General features: G+C 49.5%; 1 protein-coding gene across 1 annotated transcript; it reads right to left on the bottom strand.

Moving 5' to 3' along the window:
* Positions 1-861: 861 nt before the first annotated feature.
* On the bottom strand, positions 862-27,664 carry GRIN2D (glutamate ionotropic receptor NMDA type subunit 2D). Its single transcript, XM_048516725.1, is given in 9 exon segments — positions 862-5,092; positions 8,079-8,130; positions 9,579-9,819; positions 15,499-15,664; positions 15,666-15,693; positions 21,346-21,506; positions 22,749-22,752; positions 25,705-25,789; positions 27,649-27,664. Coding segments are annotated over 9 exon segments (2,196 nt in total). The 3' UTR covers positions 862-3,649.

Here is a 27,664-nt window from a genome sequence, read left to right as displayed (position 1 = left end):
CACTATTCCCATTTTTTAGGCTCTCGGAAGGGATGAACGGGAAAACTTGCTGTGTTTAGTTAGGAAACATCTAGGGCAGTGTTTCCCAACCTTTTCGAGGTCAGGGTACCCTTGACCTCACTCTTCATATCTCACGGTACCCCTGCTGCCATCCTCCACCTTCCCCTCCCAATGCCCCTGCTTGCCACACACCCCACCTTCCCCTCCCAGGGTGAAGGGAAGCACTGGGGGTGGTGGTGGCTGCTGACCTTGTGGCAGGCCCTGCCCCATGGACCAGCTCCATGTCCTTGCTGGCGCCGGTGGGAGACACCACAAAAATGAGGGGGGGGGGGCGGTAGTGTTGCCGCGGTACCCCTGGGTCATGCTCACGGCATCTCAGGGTACCACGGAACCCTGGTTGAGAATGGCTGATCTAGGGTGCATCTTCAGACAATCTGCTCTACTGAGTGGGAGCATGTGAATCACACTAAACTGTAAAGTGTGCATGTGTGTGGTGGGGGTGACTTAGAAGTGCACACTGGTAATTAGGAAAGGGAAGCTACCCCTTCCCCCGTAAAAGTGCTTCTCCTCAGTCATTTCGCTTTCTGTAGGGACTTATAGAATCATAGAGTTGGAAGTGACCCCAAGGGCCATCAAGGCCAACCCCCTGTAATTCCACAGGGAGGAAAGAATAGGGAGAAAAACCCCTTCCTCTTTTCACTTTATAAGGGCTCGGTATTACAGAAGGGTTTGCAACCGCCACATCTACCGTGTTTCCCCGAATATAAGACAGTGTCTTATATTCATTTTTGCTCCCAAAGATGCGCTATGTCTTATTTTCAGGGGATGTCTTATTTTTCTGTGTTCTGTTCGTCGGGCATGCTTCCAAACAAAAACTTTGCTATGTCTTACTTTCGGGGGATGCCTTATATTTCGCACTTCAGCAAAACCTCTACTATGTCTTATTTTTAGGGGATGTCCTATATTCGGGGAAACAGGGTAGTTCGCTGCCAAGACTTGAGTTAACCCATCTAACTGTCTGGGGCCTTTACTATCTAGGTTACCGTTTTTAACGAGTCGGGTCTGGCCTCCCTGGCCCGCAGCCACGTAGCAGCTGTTTAGGAAAAACGCCAGCCTCACAGGTGCAAACAGAACACTCAGTTCGTTGCGACCTCTTCGGTTCCAGCTCTGAGCGTCTCTCTCGTATGTTACCTTGCTACCTGCTTGCTGTTGATATTGCTACTTTTCGTAGGTTTTTCTTTAGAGGAAAAAAGGATCGCTGACGAGAGGCGTCCCCCCGTGTCAGCGAACTGTACAGATCAGTCACGAGCTGGGTCAAAGAGCGACAGGCTTACTTGAAACCTGCAAACTCTGTTAGTCTGAACAAGATCCGCTGGGCTCCTCACACGGAGACTGCCACAACCACATTCCAAGAGCAAGCCATGCTCATGTGTGATGTAAGACTTTGGGCGTGGGCTGGTTTTGAGGGTAGGTTTCCACTCCGCTGGGATGAACGAGCACATTTCTTCCGTGAGAAGATGTGTGAAACGTACATGCGTCGGAGACACGTTCATCAGGGCCAAACTATTAGCTCCAGCTTTTAACAAGTCGGGCCCAGCTTCCCTGGACCCAGTTTATGCGACCCATAGCCATGCAGCAGCTGTAGAGAACTTTCTTTCTTTTTTAAAAAAGGAAGATCTCAAACAAATTCAGAAGGCACCACAAGGGGAAAAAGGGCCCCTTCCCCTCGGCCAGGCTGTTTTCCCAGTTGAAAACCATATGCAAGGTGGGAGGGGAGGAGGGCCTGTTGCTCCATGTACTCAAGACTACGCCGTATCGAACAGTAAAACACCGTATCGAACAGCAGTCGTACTGAAGACTACGCCGTATCGAACAGCCCCCCATCCCCCGCATCATTTTCTTGCAGGAATCCAACTGAGTGGCCCCTTCTGCACATGCCGAATAATGCACTTTCAATCCACTTTCAGTGCATTTTGCAGCTATGCAGAATAGCCGAATCCACTTGCAAACAATTGTGAAAGCGGATTGAAAGTGTGTTCTGCGGCATGTGCGGAAGGGGCCCGTGATTCTAAATTTGGAGGGCTGGAGGGGGCATGACCTCCCCCCCCCCCATTCAGAGCCTGTTTGGGCTTTGGTTCTGTTTTTGCATTTTTAAGCTGCTTTGGGTCAGAACCCTGGCCCAGCTTGTCAGAAACTGCAACATATAGGCTGTCCTTCATGTTTCCACAATATGGGAAGGACCTGATTCTTCATTCGCATGGGAGGTGTGGAGAAATGTACCAGTCCATGCTCGCTCTGTTTCCACTTTGGCAGCCACGCCAAACGGTTCAGAGAGACCAGATTTAAGACAGCATACGAGAATCCCACTTATAATATACAGCATTTTATACATTTAACGAGGCTTTAATTTTCTACCGGCTTAATTTTGTTTAGGTTGAAATGTGGACGTCCCTTGATCTAAAGAAAAGTCTTACGTCTTCTTTACTTTCTTGCACTGGTAAAACTGCAGTGCACCAAAAAATACACGGTGCAGAGTTTCCCACAAATGTGTTCTGTTGCGCTCTCGATTCGTTTGTGTCGTTTTTCACCCAGCCTGATGCCCAAGTATAAGAGTTTGTGTTTGTGAGTTTGTAAGACCATGAGGTGTGTTTGCGGTCATTATGGGGGCGGGCGGGTGGAGCATGACTGCAAGATTAAAGCAGAGGAAAACGAGAAAGAAGGAACATAGGTGAGAAGAGCCGAGAAAAGAAAGGAGGGAGAAGAGGAAGCGGAGAATGTGCAGGAAAAAATATCACAGTTTTCTGTTGAACGTAGTCACAGTTTTGTCTCCTAACATCCCCGCCCACCCAGAAGTTCAAACAGTTGTATGGTTTTTTTTTCCTCCCCCTCCCCCTCGGAGCACGACCGACCAATGGCACTTCTTCTCCTCTGCTGGCATTCTGCACGGGGGGGGGGGGGGGGGGGGACACAGAGTCCTGGATATTTTGCGACTGGTTAGTATTTCAGTGGCCCTCTCTTATTGGGAGAGGAACAGCCCTGCTGTTGCAGTAGCCAACTGCCACTGGCCACAGGAACCCACCCCATCGATGTGCCACAGGGTGGCAGGAAAGCCCTTTTTATGGATATAAAAGGTCTGTCCTGGATGGACAGGAGGGGACAGCTCCCTCCTGCCTCCTGCTGTAAATCGGCTGGTGGAAGGGATGGGGCGTTTTGTCACAGGGAGCTACTCTGGTGGCACTTGGGATAGCAGTCGCATGGTGTCGCGCCCCCCCTCTGAAAAACCCTGTCCGCTCCCCTTTCTGTTCGGCTCTATGGGATTAGTTGTGATTCCAGTCGCCGCTGTAAGGTTTAACTCTTTTGGTTTAAAATGTTCCCTTTCCTGTGTCAGGGAGGCGTGACACTATGTCGTGTCTTCTTGGTGGCCTCTGTGGCTTGCCCTTGGTGGGTTCATTTATGGCACTGTTCTGCTTCCCCCTCTCCGTGGTCATCTTCGTGGCATCACCTCCGCACCCTGATTCGGGCAACAGCGCCACCTCCACCGTCTCAGTCCCCACTCGGTGGGCTGAACTACAGTTCAGTCTTTTCTCCGCGGTCCCATCCGAAGCCTCTTTCCCCACCCCCACCCCAGTCCCACCCCACCTGTCGCTGGTCATACCTCCGACTCCAGGCTGGAGAAATGGGCAGACCCACGCCGAGCGAAAAGCTCCCCGCTTCGGCTCACCCGGCGCGGCAGCCAATCGGGGGAAAAGGCCCCCGAGTGCCGATGGGAGGTTCCGCAGCGCATCATGTGGCAGGAGCTGAGGTCCTCCAGGCTGCGGGAGGTGGGATGAAGGACTCCTCCAGCCGGCCCCAGGTCGCAGGAATGGTGGTGGCAGCGTCGGTGGAAGCCATGGCGGTGCCGAGGAGCTAGGCAACCATACACGCTGCAGTGGCGGTGCTCCCAGTCCAGCCGCCGTTCCAGACGCTCTTCAGAACAGCTCAAGTAGCGCAAAGCCTCCTTGCGGCACGGCGGGGTGGGCGGCGGGAGCATTTCCAAGCTCAGGCAGTGCTGGCAGGGACCGTGGCACCCGTGGCATTTTGCCAACTTATCGGCTGACCAGTAGTGCAGGGGCTTGTGTGTGGCAAACAGCTGTCTCTCCCGAGACGGGTAGGTACAGAAATAATCCGGCGACTGGTACCAGTAGCTATGGCTGTCGCTGTCTCGCTCGCAGATGTCAGAATCCGAGTCAGAAAAGTCCATGTAATGACTCTGGCTGCGCAAACTGGCACCTACAGCGAGCGGGTGGGAATGGCTGCGGCATATGTGGGCACGGGAGCCCCTTTCGCGGCTCGACGAGGTCGAGCATTTGACATCTGGCTCGGTTCGTGGCAGAGACGTCTCTTCAGTGTGCCGGTAACGGGAGATGGGCGGGGAGCGTTCGTCTTCGTAGGACAGTCGGGTATAGCCGTACCGACCCCGCTCCTTGCCGAAAGGCCGGGTGCTGCCCCGTTCCAGTTCACACGGGCTTTTGGCGGTGTAGCTGCTCGACGGCCCATCGTACTTCTTCACCTCCGGGGGCCGGCCTGCCGCTTTCCCGGCTTGGAAACTTTCGTACAACCCGCGAAGCGATTTGCGTTGCCAACCAGATGTTACGGGGGGCAGGTCGGGAGTCTCTTTTTCGCGTACGATGGCAAAATAAGAGGGAGGCTTTTCCATGCCCCGGGTCGGCGGCGGTGGGGAGAGCTGACAGGGCGCCATCTTTTTGCCACCAACATGGTCGGAGAGCCCTTCGGGTTCAATGGGGCCATAGAAGCGGTGGAAACCGTCGGAGAAAGGGCTCTTGAGGCTGTGGCGCGGAGGTTTCGTCGTGGGGAGCTCTGCAGGCGTTGGGGGGTACAGGTCCTTGTAACAATTCGGGCTGCGAGCATGGCGCCACCTTTCCACGATGCGGCGTTCTCGAGGCAGGAAGCTGGAACAGGGAAGGGGCGGTCCCGGGGGGCTGGGCAGCGCTGGGGCTCCAACCCGTGATGGGCCGTAGCTATGGTTGAGGATGGGCAGCTGCTGCTGGTCTAGGACTTTGGGGTCTTCGCTACTGCAACAGCTATACATGCCCTAGAGGGAGTGAAACACATGGGTTAAAAACGAGGGTTGTTGGAAGTGTAGTCCAAGAAGAGGCATGGTTGGTGTGAGGCACACGGACACATTTGGAAAGGGACCAGTGTGTCAGGAGGGACTCTGACATCAAAGACTGGGGCGAGGTGCAAGGACTTACATCTGCTGAAGGGGAGGGAGTAAGTGCCTTCACCTTTACTGTGTTAATGGATCTTTCCCTGTGCTTTCGTTTGATTCTTGTAACTGTAGCCAAACAGGCAGAGAGGTAAGCTGGGTGCCAACCCAGCAGGGGAAGGAGGCAGGTAGCGGGACACTATCCCTGCACTGTCCTTGAGATGCTCGACTTCGAAACAGCCTCCTTTCGGTTATGTCGTTCTCTCATTCCATGGGAAATAGGAAGGGCTTTTTGGCGGGAATTCTAAGGGATAAACATGACTGTAATTCCATGGTCCAGCAGAACTGGCATGTGGCAAAGCCAGTATCACGAGACCAGGGATTGGGGTGGGGGGTGTCCAATCCTGCTTCTCAATTCCGGGCTCTTTCCTCCAAATACTCCAAACTGCTCAGTTCTCAAAGATTTTTTTTATTGTAAAACAGAAAACAAAACAAAAAATTCTCTTACAAAGATCTCTCAGCCAAGCATGTTCCAATTATGTTCCTGTTCAGACCTCAAGATGAGAGATGCTTCCTCTAGCTCGGTCCGTGGTGGGATACCTTTCTTTGCCTCCCTTTGCTTCCCAGGTAACTTCCGTTTCCTGACACGTGCTTCTAAAATAATCCTTTGATCCAAACCATTTGGCTGGCCGGTTTGGTTTCTCTGAGGATCAAAGGTCTCAGCAGGCTGGTGTGACTTCCTTGTTCCTGTAACCTGAATAATTTCACCACAGCCAGGTACTAGCTGAGTACAATAAAGACTTCCGTCTGAGCCCTCAGAGTCCTCATATTGACTTCAGACTTCAGACCTGGACAGCTATTGCCTCTTAAAGTCTGGGTGAGTATCGTACTCTATTCTTCATTGTGGAATAACTTCAAGCTCTCCAGATAAGGGTTACAGTTCCCATCATCCCCTGCCAGCATGCTGGCAGGGGATGATGGGAACTGTAGTCCATAACATCTGGAGGGCCGCGAGTTTGACACCTATGGCCTATTCAGGCTGATAGGACTTTTACTAGAGTCTCCCATGGAGGTCTTTCATGTCATCTACTGCTGAATCCTTTAACTGGAGACGCTGCGCTGGGCATTGAATCCTGGGACTTCTGCAAGCCAAGCAGATGCCACCTCGCTGAGCCACGGCCCCTCCTATGAATCGTGGTCAGGCAGTTAAGGACACTACATGGCTCACTGGGGAGGGGGAAGCTCTCTGCAGGCGGGAGAATTACCTGAATTGCATGCTGCTTGTGAAATGCCTTTTGTTGATATTCCCTGTTATCTGCAAGGAAAGGCGTTGCTGGTAATAACATCCCCCTCTCCAGGATCTTGATATGGCCTCCTCAAACACTGTTCTGAGGCTTTATGAAATTGTGGCTTGTTTTCTAAAGCAATACAACCTAGAAACTTCAGTAGGGAAGCCGTGTTCTGTGTCTTGCCCACACTGCTGTCTTCTGGTTCCTATACTTCACCCCTCTTCCCAGTTTCTATACAATTACACACCACTCCCCCTACTCACTCTGGCTGCTACACACCTCCTGTCTCTTGAGAAGGTCTCCAAGGGTGTTTAGGCACAGTCAAAATATCCCGGGGTGAGCGAGAAAAATATCCCAGTGCAGCCATAACTTCCGCACGGCTCCCAATGCTAATGTAGGCCTGCCCCGGTGCTGCCCTGCGTTATTTCCCTTACCCTGGGATATTCAAAAATCGCCAGTTTGGTGGTTCTTTTTTTAAATCCTGGGGCGACCCCACTGCTGTGCAAACACCACAGGAGCAGACCCAGTATATTTTTCCTACCTCGCCACTTTCAACCTTGGGGAGGGGGGAGCCGTTCCCTCTGTCTTTAGAGCTGGCGAGGCGTGGATCAGGTAGGAAAGGGAAAGCTTGGGTGGGGGGAGCCATTCCCTCTGTCTTTTGTCAACGGGGTAGATACAAAAGAGAACATCCAGGGCTGCATGGAATGAAACTGTAAAAATCCCCGGTCCTACCTCAGCTCCTGGGAATTAGAGGGGAGCCGTGTGGAGGCAGAAATGAGGATAAAATAGCTTCAGTATCTACGATCCCAGGTCTACCCTGGTGTAATTGTGCTGTGCGGAGACGGCCTAAGTCTTGCAAAGCAGCTCCACGGATTCTTTCACCTCCCAGTGCGGGTCAGTAAATTCTCCACACCTTCAGTATTAACATCCAAGTTTCTTAGAAACACTTCCCTAAAGAAATTCCTGCCTAAACATACTTTGTTGGATTCTTTTGAGGCCTCGCGGAGCCCGCCGACTTTCCCTTCACAACCCTCGGCCTGGCCCCTGACACCTGCCTTCGCTTCCTAGACTCCTAAGCGCTGGGTCAGTTTCATCAGATCACCACTCTTCCTCAAGCAGAACTGACACAAAGGCTATGTTTTAACGATATCCTTCTCACTGTAGGTCATTGATTTTACAGAAGGATCGCCCTGGCAGCGAGTGGAGGGAAGGAGGAAGGAGGGGACACGGAAAGGAGACGGCGAGGAGAGACACAGACGGACAAATCGACACAGCGAAGGACAAAAAGAATCCGAACGAACGAGGGGCAGCAGGCAGAGGAATCGGAGGGCAGCGTGGGATTCTTGCCACCCAGCTGAATCTCGCTTTTTAAAAAACTTCCCCATTCAGTGCAAGGCAGCAGGCATTTTTTAATCTGCATTGAACGTGATCAACATATGCAAATGAGTGCTCTACAGAATGCATTATAGGCTATGGCTCATGAGAGTCTGTCTTAAATGCCTATTAGCATATCACAATGACACCACAAATTGAATCTGTCTCAAATCTGCTTTGACTGCCATGGTTCTCCTCGCGTCTCTTACCACCAGTCTTTTTTGGGAACCGCTGCTCCGGGACAGCACTGGCAATATTTCGCTAGGAATCCAAAGCTCCAGCGCAGAGCTACGACGTCGAACTGTCAACTCCCAGGTTTCCTGTTTAGGAGCCATAAGCTTACAACTTGTTTCAACCTGCAGTGGACACCACATATTCCCTCAACAAGAAGGTCCCGCAGCAAAGAGAGCCAGTGTGGCGTAGTGGTTAAGAGAAGGTGCGCTCTAATCTGGAGAACCGGGTTCGATTCCCCACTCCTCCACCTGTGGGGCGGAGGCTTATCTGGTGAACCAGATGTGTTTCCGCGAGTCCCCCACGTCTCCTGCTGGGTGACCTTGGCTAGTGACAGTCTTCTCTGAGAATCCTCTCAGCCCCACCTACCTCAACAAATTCTCCTTGTCTGTTGTGGGGTGGTGCTGGGAGATTGTGAAGCCCCTTTGAGTCTCCTTGGCTTACAAGAGAGAGAAAGGGGATATAAATCCAAACTTCCTTCTTCTCTCCAAATCTCTCTACATATCTCAGTGTTGGGGAACTAAACTTTCAAACTCACGTGGACTCATGTGCATATGGATTTTTTTTCCCTCACAGAGCAAACTCCAGCTGTATGCGACAGATAATCAGCAAATTGAATGTTGATCTCAGTCTGGTCCTTGCTTTCCCTCTTATTTTTTTTTTCCCTTCAAGCAAGTTGTTCGCCCCTTTTAAGCTGCCGCGCAGTTTAACAGTCGGTCATCACCTTTTTAAAAAAAGGAAAATCACTCCTGGGAGGTGGGTTGGTGATGTCAAGGTGCTACCCAATCAGTACTGGCGCTATCAACAGTCAATCTTAGAGAGAAGGCTGTTCATGTGAACACCACACAGTGAATGGGACTCAGCAACAGCCCCATGGCGCAATTGATATATGTCTCTATGCACACACAGCTTAAGAAGAAAAAGAGCTTGGATTTATACCCCACCTTTCTCTCCTGTAAGGCGACTCAAGATGGTTTACACAAGCTCTCTTTCCTTCCTCTCCTCTGGCCACAACATTACACCTTGTGGGGTAGGTGGGGCTGAGAGTTCTGAAGAACTGGGAGTATCCCAAGGTCACCCAGCAGGAATGCAGAAACACATCTGGTTCACCAGATCAGCCTCTGCCACTCAGGTGAAGGAGTGGGGAATCACACCTGGTTCTCCAGATTAAAATCCACCTGCTCTTCACCACCACACCACAAGGCAGGGACGGGGAAAGATGGACACTGTTTACCGCGAATGAACAAAATGAAGTTTTTGTGCCAAGGATTGTCTAACACAATCCACGAAAAATGATCAGATGTGTAAGTGAACATCACTCTGGCCTGTGGAATGAGGGGAGCTCTGCAAAAACAGGCTGGTCAAGTTTGTGACAAAAACACAACAATTGGAAGTGACTGTGTGCCGCTGCGGATGCAACTTTGTGGGTGAGAATATAAATGGACGCAAAGCCGGGCTCTGCCCATCCGCCGCCTCACCCTTCTGCTTGAAGGCCAGGAGGGAAGTCCAGCCTGTGCGCTCTATGCAGTGTCAAGAGCTTCCAGTGCAGATGAGGTGTGTCTCCAGGCCTGAAGACCAGCAGGCTCAGTCCCATGGCCACGAGGAGCATGTAGAAGACGCCGGCCATGTTGTCGATGTCCAGCTTGCTGCTCATCACCTCGATTTTGTCGTTGTGGCAGATCCCCGAGAGCCACAAGCGCTCCAGCAGCTCGATCTCGTCTGAAAGAGAGGAGGGGACGGGGGCGAGGAGGCAAGGGAACCTAGGAGATGTGCCTCTCCCTTTGGGCACCTCTCCCCTTCTCCCTGAGGATGCAGGTGCCTCTTGCACAGAGCTAGGGAGCGACTACTGAGGTCTCAACGGCCGTGGAGGTTGCTGTCTCCTAGCAATGAGATAGAACCTAGTTGTGGGGCTCTGTGGAAAGGAAGGGAGATAGCTGAGCAACCCTTTCCCCGTGTGGCTCATAGTATGTGCAGGCAGAACAGTAACCCCATCACAACATTTAATTATCCATGCATGTCTTTGAACCCTGATGTAGTTCAGGAGCCGGAATGGGTAGCTTTCCCCATATTAATTAAAGCAGAATATTAAAACAAATCTCATGTTTGTAGCATAAAACGTGGCCCAGGTAGAAAGAGTATCATTTGACAGATGGGTAGGTTGCTAGGCAACTGTTTCTCGCCCCCTCCCCAAATAAGCTGCAGGAAGCTTGCAATAATCTGCACGTATACTTTCTCAGACACAAGCCACAGATTCTCTCAGGTGTGTACCAGGCAACCGTGTGTGCGTGTATGTGTGTGTGTGTTTGTGTGTATATGTGTGTGTTTTTATAACTCACTCTTTTGCTCCTCAATATGTATGTACAGTGGACCCATTAATATGTATTATATACATTCCCATAATTTCTAACTTTTGGCAAACTAATTTGGAGAAAAATTTCAACGTGAATTGTTTAGGCATAAATGACTGTGTGTGCTCTATTTTTATGCACAAGTTTCAGCAATCAAGGGTTACAGAACAGGCAAAAGCCAACACACTTTCTAGTCTGTGTCATGATGACTAGCTGAAATTTGGTCATGTATGAATGTTAGAAATCCAAGATGAGTTATGAGAATCTCCCCAACTCCGTGAACGGGGCATGCCTGAACAATGGGACAACAGAAGAACGTTTTGGGCATTCATAAAGTTCATCTGAGATTTGTATGTAAAGGTTGGTCTTTTGTACATTTTGGAAGAAGAAGAAGGGTTTGGATTTACATACCTCCTTTCTCTCCTGTAAGGAGATTCAAAGGGGCTTACAACCTCCTTTCCCTTCTCCCTCCCCCACAAACACCCTGTGAGGTGGGTGGGACTGAGAGAGAGCTCCAAAGAACTGTGACTAGCCCAACGTCACCCAGCTGGCATGCCTTGGAGCGCACAAGCTAATCTGGTTCCCCAGATAAGCCTCCACAGCTCAAGTGGCAGAGCGTGGAATCCAACCCTGCTCTCCATAGATTAGAGTGCACCTGCTCACTCATAGCTAGCCTTCAATGTACTCACTCCCATACTGTACAAAAGTACAACTGTCTTCTCCCACACATAGTCTTCTTGTGCATTGACGAAGATCTTTTAATGATAGTTTTCTAGCAGATGAGATGAGTCTGGGAGCTCTTCGCTGCCAAAAGTGGCATAATAAGCAACAGAACCGAGAGAGCCATTTCTACTCCAGAATGCACTTTTTTTTCCTTCAATGCACACACTTTCCATTCAGCTTTTAAAGGCAGTTCAAGACAGGGCTGTCCTGGCCCTTCATCTTGGTTGGAGTATGCCTGGGGCAGGAAGCGGTGCCAGTGTCCTGCTTCCCCTGGCATCTCTATCAGTCAGCCAGTCGACTATAAAGAGAAGCGAGAGACTGTGGGCTAACAGCAATTAGAGCCTCAAACCAAGCCCATTAGCAGCGGCAGAGACAGAATCCAGGTTCCTCTGCTCAGATCAAACGCACCCGAAAACTGTGTCTGTTCATTATCCCTGGAGCTAGAAATAGAAAGCTGGATGCCTGTCTTCAATTCCCTCAGCGCTCTTCCTAGCGCACTGGAGGCTGCTGCTCCCCCCGGAAGGTATGGGAATCTTTGCTCCCAATCATCCTGGGCTAGGTATGTGCACACTTTTATTCTAGGTGGATTAATCCAGGATATAATCTTTGTTCTGATGACAGACTCAGATTTATCAATGTACAGGTGGCTGCTGTGGTTAAAAGTGGGGGGAATGGGTGTGGTGCACTGTGGAGAAAGGACAAAGGCTTTGATGGCTGGAATCAAACGGTCGTTGTGGGTTTTCTGGGTTGTGTGCACATGGTCATAAAATCATAGAGATGGAAGAGACCCCAAGGGCCAGGAAGTCCAACCCCCTGCCATGCAGGAACACACAATCAGAGCACTCCTGATAGATGGCCATCCAGCCTCTCTTTAAAAACCTCCAAAGAAGGAGACTCCACCACACTCCGAGGTAGTGCATTCCACTGTCGAACAGCCTTTACTGTCTGGATGTTTTTCCTGATGCTTAGGTGGAATCTCTTTTCCTGCACCCTGAACCCATGACTCCTGGTCCTGGTCTCTGGAGCAGCAGAAAACAAGCTTGGTCCCTCACCAACATGACATTCCTTCAAATATTCCAAACATGGGCTTATCATAATACCTCTTAACCTTCTCTTCACCAAACTAAACATCCCCAGCTCCCTAATACTTTCCTCGTAAGGCATAGATTCCAGGCCTTTTCCCACTTTGGTTGCCCTCCTCTGGACCCATTGTACATGGTGTGGTAGGTTTTCCTCCGAACGTTTTGCCCGCATCTTCAGAGGCATGTCATGGTGTTAGATGTGTGTCTCCCTATGGCACCAAAAACATCCCTCATTGTGCCGTGCCTTTGCAAGACGCCAGCCGTAGATGTGGGCGAAACATTAGGAGCAAAAATTACCAGGACGCAGCCGTGCAGCCCAGAAAACTCACAACAGCCGACAGACGGCTCGTTCCCAAGCGTTTGTGACGGGGCAAGGGGGCGAAATTGTCGTCCTGAGACTCTGGAGCAAATCTGTAACTGTGGCGTCTCTTGCACGCTGAACATGCAATAACAGGGAGAGGGAAATCACTTTTTTTTTTGGTCGTGAATTTGACTTATCTTGATGAGCACAACATTGCCTGTTGCCGTGTGATTTTGCCTGACAAAGCTGACGAGCGATTAGGGACTTGACAAAATGGTTTTTAATAATCCTTAATGGCCATGAATCTCTTTCCAGCCTTTGAAACGGGAGATCCACGAGAATTTGGGGAAGAACAGAGAGAGCGAGAAGGTATTTTGCAGTTCTGGATTGGGACACGGGGGTGGGGTGGCGGCGGCTGAAGGTAAAACATCTGGAGATGCAGTGGCTCCAGAGGTGGGGGAGGGGAATGGTGCACCTGCTAAGTGGACTGCCCCCGCTTCCACCCCTCTTTGATCTGCCTTGATCTCAGATTGCAAATGCCTTAGCAGACCAGGTGCTCAGGAGCAGCAGCAGCAGAAGGCCATTGCTTTCACATCCTGCATGTGGAGGCTCCCTGGGGCACCTGGGTGGGCTGCTATGAAAGTAGCAGAGTGCTGCACTAGATCGACTCTGGTCTCATCCAGCAGGCTAGTTCTTATGTTCTTCTGTTCCTTAGCTAGTGGAAGCCTGCTATAGGTTGCCTCCTTGGATCGGGCCAGCCAGCTCCTCAAGGCCCGAGGGGAGAAGCGATTCACCACCTTCCTAGCTGACTATCGGCGGCTCGGGGATTAAGTGACCCCATCGCGGTTCCTTAAGGAGCCCACTTCGAGTGGCTCCTCTCTGAGAATCTGTCAAGTCAGGTTAGATTTCTTTGACTGCTACAGAAGCCTTCTTGCTGTGCCTCTGAGGCGAGGCAATTATAAGTTAAAACAGATATTATAAAAATACACAATACATCTCTAAATGTTCTTACGCCCAAAGGCAAGCAAAACCACACCACGCTAACTCTGGCCTCCGCGCAGATTGGACGTGGAGAACACTTAATGCTATATAATCCTATATTTTAACAATCTCAATTTTAAACACAAAGAGGCTTTCATTAAAGAGCAAGTTAAAAGTGAAAACTAATCCCTGCTGAGATAATAATTCAAAATCTTATTGTCACTCCTCGGATCATCACTCCACTTCTAAACTAAACGAGAGGATTTCCATTTTCAGAAAGCTTGGTTTTAAGAGAGGGAAGATCTTGTTAAGAAGAAGAAGAGTTTGGATTTATATCCCTCCTTTCTCCTGCAGACTCCAAAGGGCTTACATAATCTCTGTTCCCACAACAAACACCCCTGTGAGGTGGTAGGTGGGGCTGAGAGCTCCAAGAGTTGGGGCCTAGCTCAGGGAATCCCAGGGTGTTTCTCCAGCCAGGAACTACAGCCTGTCAGCCTGGCCGCATGGCCACTGGCCATGCTGGTAGGGGCTGATGGGAATTGTAGTTCCTGAACATCTGGAGAGTCAAGAGGTTCCTACCCCTGGTCTAGCCTCCACTACCCAGGTGGTGCGTGGGGAGGTATAGGCTAATCTGAATTCCCCAGATAAGCCTCCACAGCTCAGGCGGCAGAGCTGGGAATCAAACCCGGTTCCTCCAGATTAGATACACGAGCTCTTAACCTCCTACGCCACTGCTGCTCCTTTAAGCAATACAAAGCAGCTGGTTGCAAAGGCGTGGCCTGGTCACTGGGCCTGGGGTTTGAGGAAGTTAAAACCAATGAATGGGAGAGCATTTCAGTGGCTGAAATCCACATGCCAGAGGCACCTGGTTTGGAATTGTTGTAGAGTTGCCAACCTCCAGGTGGGGCCTGGAGATCTCCTGGAAGAAGAAGAAGAGTTTGGCTTTATATCCCCTTCTGTTGTGGCAGACTCAAGTTTACAAACTCTTCTCTCCTCTTCAATAAACAACACCTCTGTGGTGGGTGGGGAGAGAGCCCGAGACCGTGACTGTCTAGTCACTCCAGTTGGGAGATGCTAAGTGCACAAGCTAATCTGGTTCACCAGAAAAGCCTCCACAGCTCAAGCGGCAGAGTGGGGAATCCAACCTGGTTCTCCAGATTAGAGTGCACCACTGCTCTTAACCACGACACCACTCTGGGATTACAACTGATCTCCAGCCTACAGAAGTCACTTCCCTTGGAGGAACAGCATCCTGTAGAGGAGCAGCAGTGGCGTAGGAGGTTAAGAGCTCGTGTATCTAATCTGGAGGAACCGGGTTTGATTCCCAGCTCTGCTGCCTGAGCTGTGGAGGCTTATCTGGGGAATTCAGATTAGCCTATACACTCCCACACACGCCAGCTGGGTGACGTTGGGCTAGTCACAGCTTCTCGGAGCTCTCTCAGCCCCACCTACCTCTGGGCTGGTGGGTGTTTGTTGTGAGGGGGGAAGGGGCAAGTCGAGGATTGTGGGTTCTCTTGAGTCTCCTACAGGAGAGAAAGGGGGGATATAAATCCAAACTCTTCTTCTTCTTCTTCATCCTTGATCGTGGACTGCTGAGGTCTTTCTTCCCCCAAGCTCCCCATTCTCCGGCCCCAGGTCTCCAGAAATCCCTCAACCTGGAGTTGGCAACTCTATTTCTGATACGTGGGTAGGACTAAATGTCCAGAATTGCTTTCTAACATCAAGAGCACACACCAAACATCCCTCATTTGAGACCCCTCCACTCCAAAGCATCCTCTTTTATTGTCCCCCATCAACTCGCAATCAATTACGAAAAGAGAGGCACGTCTGCTAAAGGAACCAGCACCTTGCTCTTTGAGTTTTGTTCCCCCACCGCATTTCTCACTATCAGACCCAGGAACTTGGTTTTCCGGCCCACCTTCCCACTAATCCCCCCGGAACCGGGCATGTGGACAGGCTTTACCGTCACTCAGAAACTGGAGGAGGGCCAAGTCGATGGGCCGCTTCCACTTGGACCCCTTTTGCAGTGCAATCCCGTAGCCGGTGGTGGCAAAGACTTTCCCGGCCCAAATGGTGACTAGCTCTGCAGCCCTTCTCTCCTTGGCGCTACCATGTAAAGTTGCCATTATGACCGCCGCAAATGAAGGCATCCAGCTTCCTGCAGCCAGTCAGACAGACAGACAGACGGACGGACAGAGGCAGATAAATGGGGAACAGCTACAGGCTGCCGATTAAAGACGGCTTCCCCGCTTCGACTGCGGGCTGGTAGATTTAGACCTTGCTATTTATTCATCATGCAAAGCTCGGAAAGGAAGCTTTTCGAGGAACTTGGGAGGAGGCAGTTTCCATTAAGCAGGAGAGAACTGACAGTTGAACAAGCAACTACTACCCTGTTTCCCTGAATATACATTATCCCCTGGTAACAAGATCGGTAGAGGTTTCCGGTTGAAGTGCGAAATATAAGGCATCCCCCCCAAAGCAAGACGTAGCAAAGTTTTGCTCTTGGAAGCGTCTGGCCTAACAGAACACAGAAAAGACATCCCCTGAAATAAGACATAGCATCTTTGGGAGCAGTACCACTGATAAGACACCGTCTTATATCTGGGAACACGGTACTACTTTTGTTTGGAAGGAGGCCATCTTTGATTAGCTTTAGATATCCCGCAGAATGCATGAAGGAACTAAACATGACCTTTAAAATAAATCCTCGTCTTGGGACCTTCAAAGGACAGAAGGTAATGCGGAAATAAACCGGTTCAAAACAAAGGCCTTGATTGTTTGGGTCTGGTGAGGAATTCGCCAACCCCAGTTTCCCGCCCTTGAGAAACTGAGGAGCTGAAGGGAGGAAAAGGCCTTTATACCGGATGCTCTAGGAATTTCCACTAATCTCTATAGTCTTTACCATAAAGGGATACCTTGAGAAACTGAGGAGCTGAAGGGGGGGAAACGCCTTTATACTGATGCTCTAGGAATTTCCACTAATCTCTATAGTCTTTACCATAAAGGGATACCTTGAGAAACTGAGGAGCTGAAGGGGGGGAAACGCCTTTATACTGATGCTCTAGGAATTTCCACTAATCTCTATAGTCTTTACCATAAAGACTAAGGGAAATACCTACAGTGTCTTTACCATAGAGATTAAGAGAAAACCCTACAGTGTCACCCAGTAGCAGTATTACATCCTCCCCACATTCTATCCTCCCCATGTACTGCCCCCAAGATCTCCTGGCACCAAAGTTGGCCCAAGAACCTGCCATACAGAAGAAAAGTCAGATTTTTCAAAAAAGTATGAACCATGATTTCAACCGGGCGCTGCCAGCAACAGTTCCGTATTGCTGTTATATAGAAAGTTGTACGACAAGCAAAATGATGGCCAACTTTGGTTAACTACCTGGAAAGAAAGCTGTCTGTAAGTTTATACTTTGTCATCAAAAACGATTGGGGGGGGGGGAGGGAGGGAGCTGGCCCACTCTGCAGCCTGCACCCGCAGTGAGTCCTTCAGGAATGTCCTGCTGTCCGTTGTTCTCAAACTCCGCTTTACCCTTAAGCAGGCTTTCACGGGATTTGAATGTACAGGCAGATCAATTCGTCGCTAACGCATAATTAGGAGTTTCTAGAAATACCGCTTGCGTACAGGTAATAATACGCATGGCAGACCTGCAGGAAGCAGTCTCTCATAGTCACTGCCCTTGTCTCCAAAATAGCGGTGCAGTGTACGTGATAGCTAACCTTTTCGAGACCGAAAGGCCCAAATTGGTAACCCAAACCCAATTTTATTTATCGTGCGCAGCGCCAATACGGCAATCTGAACCTGAATACCGAGGTTTTTGTTTAGAAAAAATGGTTGGTCTGCGCGCGCTACTGCAAGCTTGGCGGTAGTCAGTGGCTTTGCTTTTAGCAACCGCAACTCTTCCAACGGGTGAACTGCCAACTCTAGGAGAGGGTTTAATCGCGAAGCAAGCCCCATTGCCAGCAAACTACATTTCACCTGGTAAAGGATCAGCGCTTTAGTTTTCCACACAATAACTTTAGTTCTTCCGCTACGAAAATCAGTGGCTCAACAAAGATTTGACAGGTTTTCGTCTTTACATTGCTTCCCAAAACTAGGTCTTATAGGTTTTACCGCTAATAATCTAAGCCCAGAGGCCCAGGGTAGCCCAGGATGCGAGGGGACTCTGTTGCACGTGCCCACAAAGAGGGCTCTGAGTGCCACCTCTGGCACCCGTGCTATAGGTTTGCCACCACTGGTGTAGTGGTTAAGAGAAGATGCTGTTACTGGCCTAAACAGGGGTAGGTTTGATCCCCCGCTCTGCCACTTGAGCTGTGGAGGCTTATCTGGGGGCCCAGATTGGCTTGTAATCACCATTACGCCAGATGTAAGGACCTCCTGGCTAGTTACAGTTCTTCGAAGGCCTCAGCCACACCTACCTCACAGGGTGTTTGTTGTTCAGGGGTGGGGAAGGAAAAGGAGATTGTAAGCCCCTTACAGGAGAGAAAGGTGGGACATAAATCCAACTCTTCTTCTTCCATCTGTCTAACAGCTTTCCCATTAATTTCCCCCCTAATAATATATACATTTGATTCATCCAACTAACGCCCTCTACCTTGACTCCTTCTTAACGCTTCCTTTGTTGGTCTGTTTTACGTTACTTAACTGGCCGGATCTGGTACATCGGCAGGAGATTACCGCCTGCTAATTGGTTCTTTTAAGGCGGAGGCCACGGCTACGAGGGGTCCTCCCGTCGCTGTGTAATCACGCTGATTACAATTAATTGCTTCTGAACTCCTGCCAGTGGAGAAAGGGGGCCGAGAAATGTATTAAATAAAGGAATAAAACTCCACTCGGTCGCACAGCACATGCCTGGCACGCAGGCACCAACCACCAGGATTAAACCTTGACATCCCAGTCAGCATGCTGCTGTGAAAACCCTTCTGCCTGAGAGGCTGGAACTGCCGGGAAGACAACAGCCAGACGACAGACCAGCGGGCGGTGTTCTGAGAGGCGAAAGCGGAAAGCTAAGCCCCTCAAACAGTTAAAAGCGCCCTCGCTTGCAGGCAGAAAGCTATGGATCGCAACCCCACGTGGGACGGCAGGAGAAACTGACTCAAAGAGCTAGGCAGGGCCGCGGACTGAGACAGGACCTCCTAAATTCCGCGCTAATAATACAAAAGGCCCCGAGTTGAAGCTTTGCTGTACCAAGGAAAGGTTGGCCCAAAATCCTGACAGAGGGGAACGCACAGCCAGCCGGATAAAATGTAAAAGTGGTGCACGTCTGTTTGATGGATTAAAAAAGTCTGAACTGCAAGAACATTCGCTTCGTTAGAAGAAGAGTTTGATTTATACCCGCTTTTCTCCACCGCAGCGTCCCTAAAGGCAGCTTACAAAACCCATCCTTCTTAAGTAAGATTAACACCTTTGGTGAAATCAGCCTATGTTCCGCAGCCAGGTTATGGTTAGTGTTTTGCATTGGAATCAGGCATGCGATAGGAGGAGCTTGGCAAAGTATGCCCACTTTTGAAGTTTTATGTCTGGCTCCAACGGAAAGCATGGCTAGTTTGGCCAGCCGCGCCACGCGATATGCCTGCGGCGTTTTCCCCACGTCATAGTCCTCGGCCAACTTAGAATTCATTATCTATCTTTTAACGCTGTTCTTTTGTCAAAACCATTATTTTGTGCATTAGTGAGCATGGTGCTTTGATATAAGAGCACTTATGCCTAAATGTATTTTTACATTCAAACAGATTGGTGTGTGTGTGTGTGTGTGTGTGTGTGTGTGTGTGTGTGTGTGTGTGTGTGTGTGTGTGTGTGTGTGTGTGTGTGTGTGTGTGTGTGTATAGAGAGAGAGAGTGTGTGTGTGTATATATATATATATAGAGAGTGTGTGTGTGTGTGTGTGTGTGTGTGTGTGTATGTATATATATATATATATATATATATATATATATAGAGAGAGAGAGAGAGAGAGAGAGAGAGAGAGAGAGAGAGAGAGAGAGAGAGAGAGAGAGAGAGAGAGAGAGAGAGCAGGGCTAGGTAGGCACTTGGACCCAGGTGGAGAATTCTACAACAAAGAAGGCCCAATATGCTTTGTTCTGTGGCGGAGGAATATACAACCCTACTACCATCTTTCTGTGGAACAGAGTATAGTCATCTGAAAGAACTCTGTGGAGCACTAAAATAACTGGCTAATGGATAATGCCATTCACTTTAGGGCACATGCTTAAAATCCCCTAACCAAGATTAGTCTCTGTTTTGAAACACCCTGACTGCAAGCATAGAACTGTGGTTGAAAAGCAAATTTCCTCTTACTGATTTAATGGGTGTTTCCACATGAGGTAAGGACTCCAACCTTTATGCATTACTATGAGCAACGAACCTGGGGGGGTGGGGTGTCACTGTGATTCTTGGTTAATTAGCAGAGTCTATGAGGTAATTTTAATGGAAAGTCATGTTTCATAATGCAGTTTTTAAATTGACGGCAGGCTCGACAGCAGTTCCTAAAACACTGGAAACTCACCCCACCGCGATGCTGCTCAAACAGGGCGAGACACAACGCACTCATGCCAATTAAAGTCACAAACACACACCCATGAATTCACATGCAAAAGACCCACATACAAGTCTAGTTCACAGCATGACCGTGCAGCTTAATCTTGTGTTTATGCCTCACTGTGGACTTCTTATGTGGATCACCTGCGAAATGAGGCCGCGGGAGTCCCTAGGAGCACTGTGGTGGGGAACGGTGAGGGGCCCGCTCTTGCTGGCATGCAGAGCTACCAAGGTCAGACGAACACTGGCTGTCTAGGGGCGGCACAGGAACGGCGCGTGCCGCTTTTAGAGAATATTTTTAAACGGCTATAAGGTCACAGAACAGTGTGGGCACGGAAGCTGGAGAAGTTTTCATTCACGCTATTGTAAGCGGCACCTGAGAGTACGAGATAGCGTTGTATAGTGGCTACGGTGCTGGACTGAGACTTGGGAGGGCCAGGTTTGAACCCCTGCTGTGTTGTGGAAGCTTGCTGGGTGACCTTGGGCCAGTCAGTCAGTCAGTCAGTCAGTCAGTCAGTCAGTCAGTCAGTCAGTCACACACGCTACTACACACATACATACATACGTGCTCACGCTCGTTGCCAAAATATACCGATGCGAAGCGCACAACGTTTCTGCTTCAGACCCATCAAGGGCAAAGGCATAACTGAGGTAACTAAATAAACCGTAGCCTGCCACACTCATACAAGCATCCTCCATGTTGGAGTTAAAACAGCAATTAATACACCCTGTTTGGAAGAAGAAGAGAAGAGTTTGGATTTATATCTCCCCCTTTCTCTCCTGTAAGGAGACTCAAAGGGGCTTACAATGTTCTTCCCCCTCCCACAACACACACCCTGTGAGGTGGGTGGGGCTGAGAGCTCCGAAGAACTGGGACTAGCCCAAGGTCACCCAAGCAGGCATGCCTTGGAGTGCACAAACTATTCCGGTTCCCCAGATAAGCCTCCACAGCTCAAGCGGCGGAGCGGGGAATCAAACCCGGTTCTCCAGATTAGAGCGCACCTGCTCTCAACCACTGCACCACGCCGGGGGAGGTGCTGCCAACGAAAGCGCACCCTTGCAAAAAGATGCGTGGAGTCGACGTTATAAAGGAGAAACAACTGCACGTTTGTTGTGTAAAAAAATTAGACGGTGTGGAAAGGCCCCTAGGGTGACCCCCACAGAGTATACTTGCATAAGAAGAAATTCTTTACGGGTAAAAGAGCAAAACAGGATCCTCTCTGCTACTGCATCATCCCCCCCCACCCCCATTTCGCCACCTACCCTGTCTTCAGGTTATGGAGGGCGTCTTCCACGCTGCGCTGGTTGTACTTCCCCATATATTCATGCATCTCCCCATAGTTGTTTCGAATATTTTTCTCGGTACTCCCATTGGGGACAGTGCCAAATCTCAGAGGTGGGTAGTGGTTCTGGGGTCTCTGGAACTGTTGAGGGAGGCAAAGATATTGGAAAGGATGTTTAGATAGTTGAAGGGTTGTCAGGTTGCTGAGGGAGCAAGCTTGTTTCCTGCGGCTCCAGAGACGAGGACCGGGAATAATGGGTTCAAGGTAGAGGAAAATCGATTCCACCTGTTAGACAGTGGAATTCACCGCCTCGGAGAGTGGTGGAGTCTCCTTCTTTGGAGGTTTTTAAGCGGAAGCTGAATGGCCATCTGTCAGGAGTGCTTGGATGGCGTGTCCCTGCATGGCAGGGGGGTTGGACTTGACGGCCCTTAGGGGTCTCTTCCAACTCTATGGCCCCTTCCGCACACGCAAAATAATGCGTTTTCAAACCACTTTCACAACTGTCTGCAAGTGGATTTTGCCATTCCGCACAGCTTCAGAGAGCACTGAAAGCAGTTTGAAAGTGCATTATTCTGCATGTGCGGAATGAGCCTATGATTCTACGATTCTAAGTGAAACTGGGAGGATAAAGAGTATGTAACCCGTCTCTTTCCTTCTTCCTTCCCCGTTTCAGGAGGGGTAGAGAGAAAGAGGTTTTTAATTCGGGGGGGGGGGGGGGGGGGTGGTTATCTAGCGCTTCGCAATGGCCCATTGGCTGAGCAATAAACTTGAACTTTGACTAGCGGTGACTATGACAGAGATAATTTCCCAAACATGATTTCTGGATAAATGGAAGCACCCTAAAATGTTTGATGGAGAGATGGATGGTGTAGTATTAGATGAACGGATACAAACCAAAGAGGTGCATATCACGGTCTCAGATGGATAACAAATCAAGGCAATGGGTATTTGGGGGTGAAGAGATGAGTGGGAAAATAACTAAAAAGACTTATTCGGGGGGGCGGGGGGGGGGAGCAGGATGGTTTTCTCGTCACTATCCTCTGCTTATCCAGGGCGAAATTGTGGATGTTGGACAAAGTTGATTTTTTTCTGGGGTGATTACTATAGCGGAGTTTTGCTTGCAGTACACATCACAAGTATGTTCAGCTTAAGCAGACGTGGGAGAAGAGAATTGAGGATATGGAGGCAGCCGCAGCGCATGTATTTGTGGCGTTCCATGAGCTGGCGAAGGGGTGTTTGTGGTAGAAAAAGTGGCAGGAAGAGCAAACGCCCCTCTCCTCCCACGCAAGTCCCCACTCTAATTCCCCTCTGTCAAAGCTGCTCTTCGTTTTCAAACAAGGAACTCCGAGGCTGTTCAGTTACACACGTCCGAGGATAACATACTGTACTGGGGCACAGAATATACGCATTTCAAATTTGAAAAGCCGCCCCCCCCCCTCCCCACGCAGATGTCACCTATGGGATGGCCAACTCTTGGGTGGAAACTCCTGCTTGATCAGGGATCTTGTGGTCCCATCTTATTCCAACAGGCAGGCAGACAGACTGCGTTTGGGAAAGGATTGGCGGGCCAAGGGTGAGATTTATGAAGACTGTTGAGTTTTGTCTCTGGATTCAAATTGAGAGGGGAGTATCTAGACAATGAGGGATCTCTGGAAAGAGAATGGCGCATTCACAAGCTGGATGAGGTATCTAGTACTAAGAATGGAAGACAGTCTGGGAAGAGGAGGTCTGTTGATAGTGCACATCCTGCGTAAAGTTACTGCCGTTTAGTTGTGGTGGGTTTTCCGGGCTGTGTGGCCGTGGTCTGGTGGATCTTGTTCCTAACGTTTCGCCTGCATCTGCGGCTGGCATCTTCAGAGGGCTATCACAGAGGGAAGTCTGTTACACATTGTGTCCAGGAAGGAACAAGATCCACCAGATCACGGCCACACAGCCCGGAAAACCCACCACAACCAGTTGAATCCGGCCCTGAAAGCCTTCGACAATACATTTACTGCAGTCTAATTCCATAGGCCTAGACTGGGGTAATTTCACGTAGGACTGCACTCTTAGGCAGATGGGGAACATGAAATAGAGAAAGAGGCAGTGAGAAATTAGCCCAGCAGGTCAGGTGAGTTGAGACCTCTTGTACAATTCACCTGCATGTAAAATGTTTTGATTTTTGGTTGTTTGCTGTCCTATTGCTAAACTTTCAGCGTGTCCAACATATTCACACGTCATCTCTCCTTACAGTGGCATTTGTTTTATTTTGCGAATATTGCGGCACGAATGTTTTAAAGCACGCCTCTGCCCAATTTTACCCATTAAAATTTTTTTGTGGACCTTTTATCTACATATAAGAAGCAAATAATAATAATAATAATAAGAGTTTAGATTTATATCCCCCCTTTCTCTCCTATAGGAGACTCAAAGGGGCTTACAATCTCCTTGCCCTTCCCCCCTCACAACAAACACCCTGTGAGGTGGGTGGGGCTGAGAGAGCTCCGAGAAGCTGTGACTAGCCCAAGGTCACCCAGCTGGCGTGTGTGGGAGTGGACAGGCTAATCTGAATTCCCCAGATAAGCCTCCACTACTCAAGCGGCAGAGCGGGGAATCAAACCAGGTTCCTCCAGATCAGAGTGCACCTGCTCTTAGCCACTACGCCACTGCTGCTAGAGGAAGAAGAAATATTGGGGAATGGCAGGCGGTCTGGTTTTTTTAAATCCTTGCAATCGGTGTTTAAAGCCTTGCATTAGCTGGGCAGCAAAAAAAAATATCCTGTTAAAGAAACAAAAATCCTTCGCCAGGTAAAATCCTCAAGGTAATTTAACCAATCTGGTGCTTGCAGAATGGCACTGAATGTGACTGAGCGGGGGAAATGACACCTCTTTAGAAATTACATCTCATCCCCACAGTCAAGTGGGGGCTGGAAAGACTCGCGCAGTCCTGTTCCATACGACAATAACAAAACAATCTTCCACGATGCACAGGAGATGGACTTCACTGCCCCAACTACAATTATTCTGCTCGGAGCGCTTGAGAAACACGCAATATCTACAGCACATCAACGCTCCTTGTAAGGTAGATGCGCCGGTGTCTTTCTCGTGCGCAAGAAAGCTAACCAAGCAGAAAGGCCCACGGAGGCAGAGAGCTCTGGAGGAGGATTTGGAAAGGCAATCAGATAAATGGGCTGAACTAACTACACATTATATTTCCCCCGAGTCCACGCAGTTGAACAGGTACTGCGAAGAATCTTGGCTGGAAATTTAATCCTCAACGCAAGCAGGCACGATTTGGATCGGGAACATGGAATGCAGGGATGGTGGCCTTCACCTTTCCTCCTGCACAGTTTCCCCAACAGGCTGCCATTCGATCGTTGGGGACGCCACGTGAACAGATGTGCCACAAATATCTCCACACCTGCTCCCAGGTTTCCTCCAAAGGGGCAAATATCACGGCTAGCACTGTTTGGGGTTGTAAAAATATTACAGAGGGGGCAGAAGCTCACTTTCTTTATGTGATACGATCCTGAACACACACGTTTAGAATTCAGTTTCCAGCACAGAACCGGCAATTTGATCACACTTTGCTGGGAGGGAATATAACGAGTAGTGAGGTCGTGTCATACAGAGTCATGAAGGAATGGAGAGGACACAATTCTGCAAACTGCTAGAAACAGGAGAACCTTAGCAGGTGTAGAGATATTTGTGGCACAACATGGATGTAAGGTGTTGTGGGTTTTCTGGGTTGTATGACCATGTTCCAATAGCACTTTCTCCTGATGTTTCGCCTGCATCTGTGGGTGGCATCTTCAGAGATCCTCTGAAGATGCCAGCCACAGATGCAGGCGAAACATCAGGAGAAAATGCTACCGGAACATGGCCAGACAACCCGGAAAACCCACAACACCCTAGAGATTCCGGCTGTGAAAGTCTGCGACAAGACATGGATATAATACTATAGAAATGGTGACTGAGGAAACGGAGGAGATCTGGAAAGTTCTGTTTCCTAAACTTGCTTGTAATAGAAAAAAAGAGACAGAGTGATTTATCTGGAAATTAGATATCATGATGGAGATAGACCAGTAAATGGGGTGATGGGGGGGGTCGAATGGACTCACAAATACACAGACGCAATGAAAAGATAATTCTGGGTATAGACAGATTCAGCAGTTGGCAGAAAAGATTGTTGACGAAACAGGTGCGCGGAGAGATCAGCGATACTGAAATAGACAGGGACATATTCAGACGTCTGAAGGGCAGAAAGAGCCATTTGTTCTATTACAAGGGACCACTTCAAGAAGGCGGAGGACAGAGAGAGACGTCTTTGCCAAAGGTCTTTGCTGAGTCTCGAGCAATACGAAACTGTCTCAACGGAACAGCTCTTGAGTTCCTTCAGCCCCTCTTGGCTATACATGGGGGACCAGGACCCATAGATTTGGGGCGCTGGAAAATGAAGAAGCGACCAAAATAAAATGCACCCCAGAGTGCCAGCCACGGGGAGAAAAAGAGGAGATGGCTTTTCGGCGAATGGGGATAATAGACAGAGGCTGTTCGGCATCTCAAGGCTTAGAAACCATTAGGCAGACAAAAGCGCCAAGGGGAAAAAAGAGAAAGAAAGGCAGAAGATTGGGGCAGATTATCCAAAATTCGACAGGAGAATGCGTACGACAAAGGAACAGGAATAAAGAGATAGAAACGAGGCAAATAGAGACAGATGCGAAAAGGGAAGGACTATGAAGATGTCAGTCCAAGAGGGAGGCTGGGGGGAGAGATAATTCCGTAACACTAAATTGAGCAGATAGCTGGGATACTTCAGAGTTTAGCAAATGTATCGTGACATAAAGTCTCAGGGACTGGAGCCTATTACATCAGAAGAACGAAGGAAGGAAGGAAGGAAGGAAGGAAGGAAGGAAGGAAGGAAGGAAGGAAGGAAGGAAGGAAGGAAGGAAGGAAGGAAGGGAAGGAAGGAAGGAAGGAAGGAAGGAAGGAAGGAAGGAAGGAAGGAAGGAAGGAAGGAAGGAAGGAGGAAGGAAGGAAGGAAGGAAGGAAGGAAGGAAGGAAGGAAGGAAGGAAGGAAGGAAGGAAGGAAGGGAGGGAGGGAGGGAGGGAGGGAGGGAGGGAGGGAGGGGGTGGCTAAATTTATATGGCCAAACTCTGTGCATTGTTAAAGGCTTTCACGGCCGGAATCACTGGAGTGTTGTGTGGTTTCCGGGCTGTATGGCCGTGTTCTAGAAGCATTCTCTCCTGACGTTTCGCCTGCATCTGTGGCTGGCATCTTCAGAGGATCTGATGGTAGGAAAGCAAGTGGAGTATATATACCTGTTGGAGTGTCCAGAGTGGGGGAAAGAACGGTTGTTCACCTAGTGACCTTGATATCTTCACTGTTACTCACATGCTAATGGGTGGATCCATGTAAATCTAGCTTGCTAATTGCACCCTTTACTTGTTAACAGACAATGGTTCTTTCCCCCACTCTGGACACTCCAACAGGTATATATACTCCACTTGCTTTCCTAACATCAGATATTCTGAAGATGCCAGCCACAGATACGACAGGAGAGAATGCTGCTAGAACACGGCCACACAGGCCGGAAATCACACAGCACACCAACCTCTGTGTCTTTTTGGTGACAAATTCTTTTAGGGGCAGCTGTATTTAAAAGTTCTGGCCCAAGAAAGTTCATCCCACAAGATGCTAGAGCAGTAGTTGTGTTTGTTGCGGGAAAACAACAAACTCTTGTGACACTATAATCGAAGGGCCTGTACGAAGGCCTATGGTTGCCAACTTTGGGCTGGAAAATTCCTGGATTTGATAGAGGAGACTAGGGAGAAGCAAAGAAGAGTTTGGATTTATACCCCACCTTTCTGTCCTGTAAGGAGACTCAGGGTGGCTTACAAGCTCCTTTCCCTTCCTCTCCCCACAACAGACACGTTGTGAATTTGGTGGGGCTGAGAGTTCAGGGGTCTTCAAACTGTGGCCCTCCAGATGTTCATGGATTACAATTCCCATCAGTCCTGCCACTTGACTATCCTGGCAGGGGCTGATGGGAATTGTAGTCCACGAACATCTGGAGGGCCATAGTTTGAAGACCCCTGATTCACTGAAACCACCCAAGGTCACCCAGCAGGCTTCATCTGGAGGAGTGAGGAAACAGGCAAGAGTCCGCCGCTTGTGTGGTGAAGTGGGGAATCAAACCCAGTTCTCCAGATTAGAGTCCACCTCTCTTAACCACTATACCACGCTGGAGGGCGGGTTTGGGGAGAGGAAGGACTTCGGGAGGGTATGATGCCATGGGGCTCACCTTCCGAAGCAACCAT

Source organism: Sphaerodactylus townsendi, linkage group LG15 (genome assembly GCF_021028975.2).
Source record: "Sphaerodactylus townsendi isolate TG3544 linkage group LG15, MPM_Stown_v2.3, whole genome shotgun sequence".
NCBI classification, from domain to species: domain Eukaryota; kingdom Metazoa; phylum Chordata; class Lepidosauria; order Squamata; family Sphaerodactylidae; genus Sphaerodactylus; species Sphaerodactylus townsendi.
This window is presented reverse-complemented; position numbering and strand designations above follow the sequence as displayed.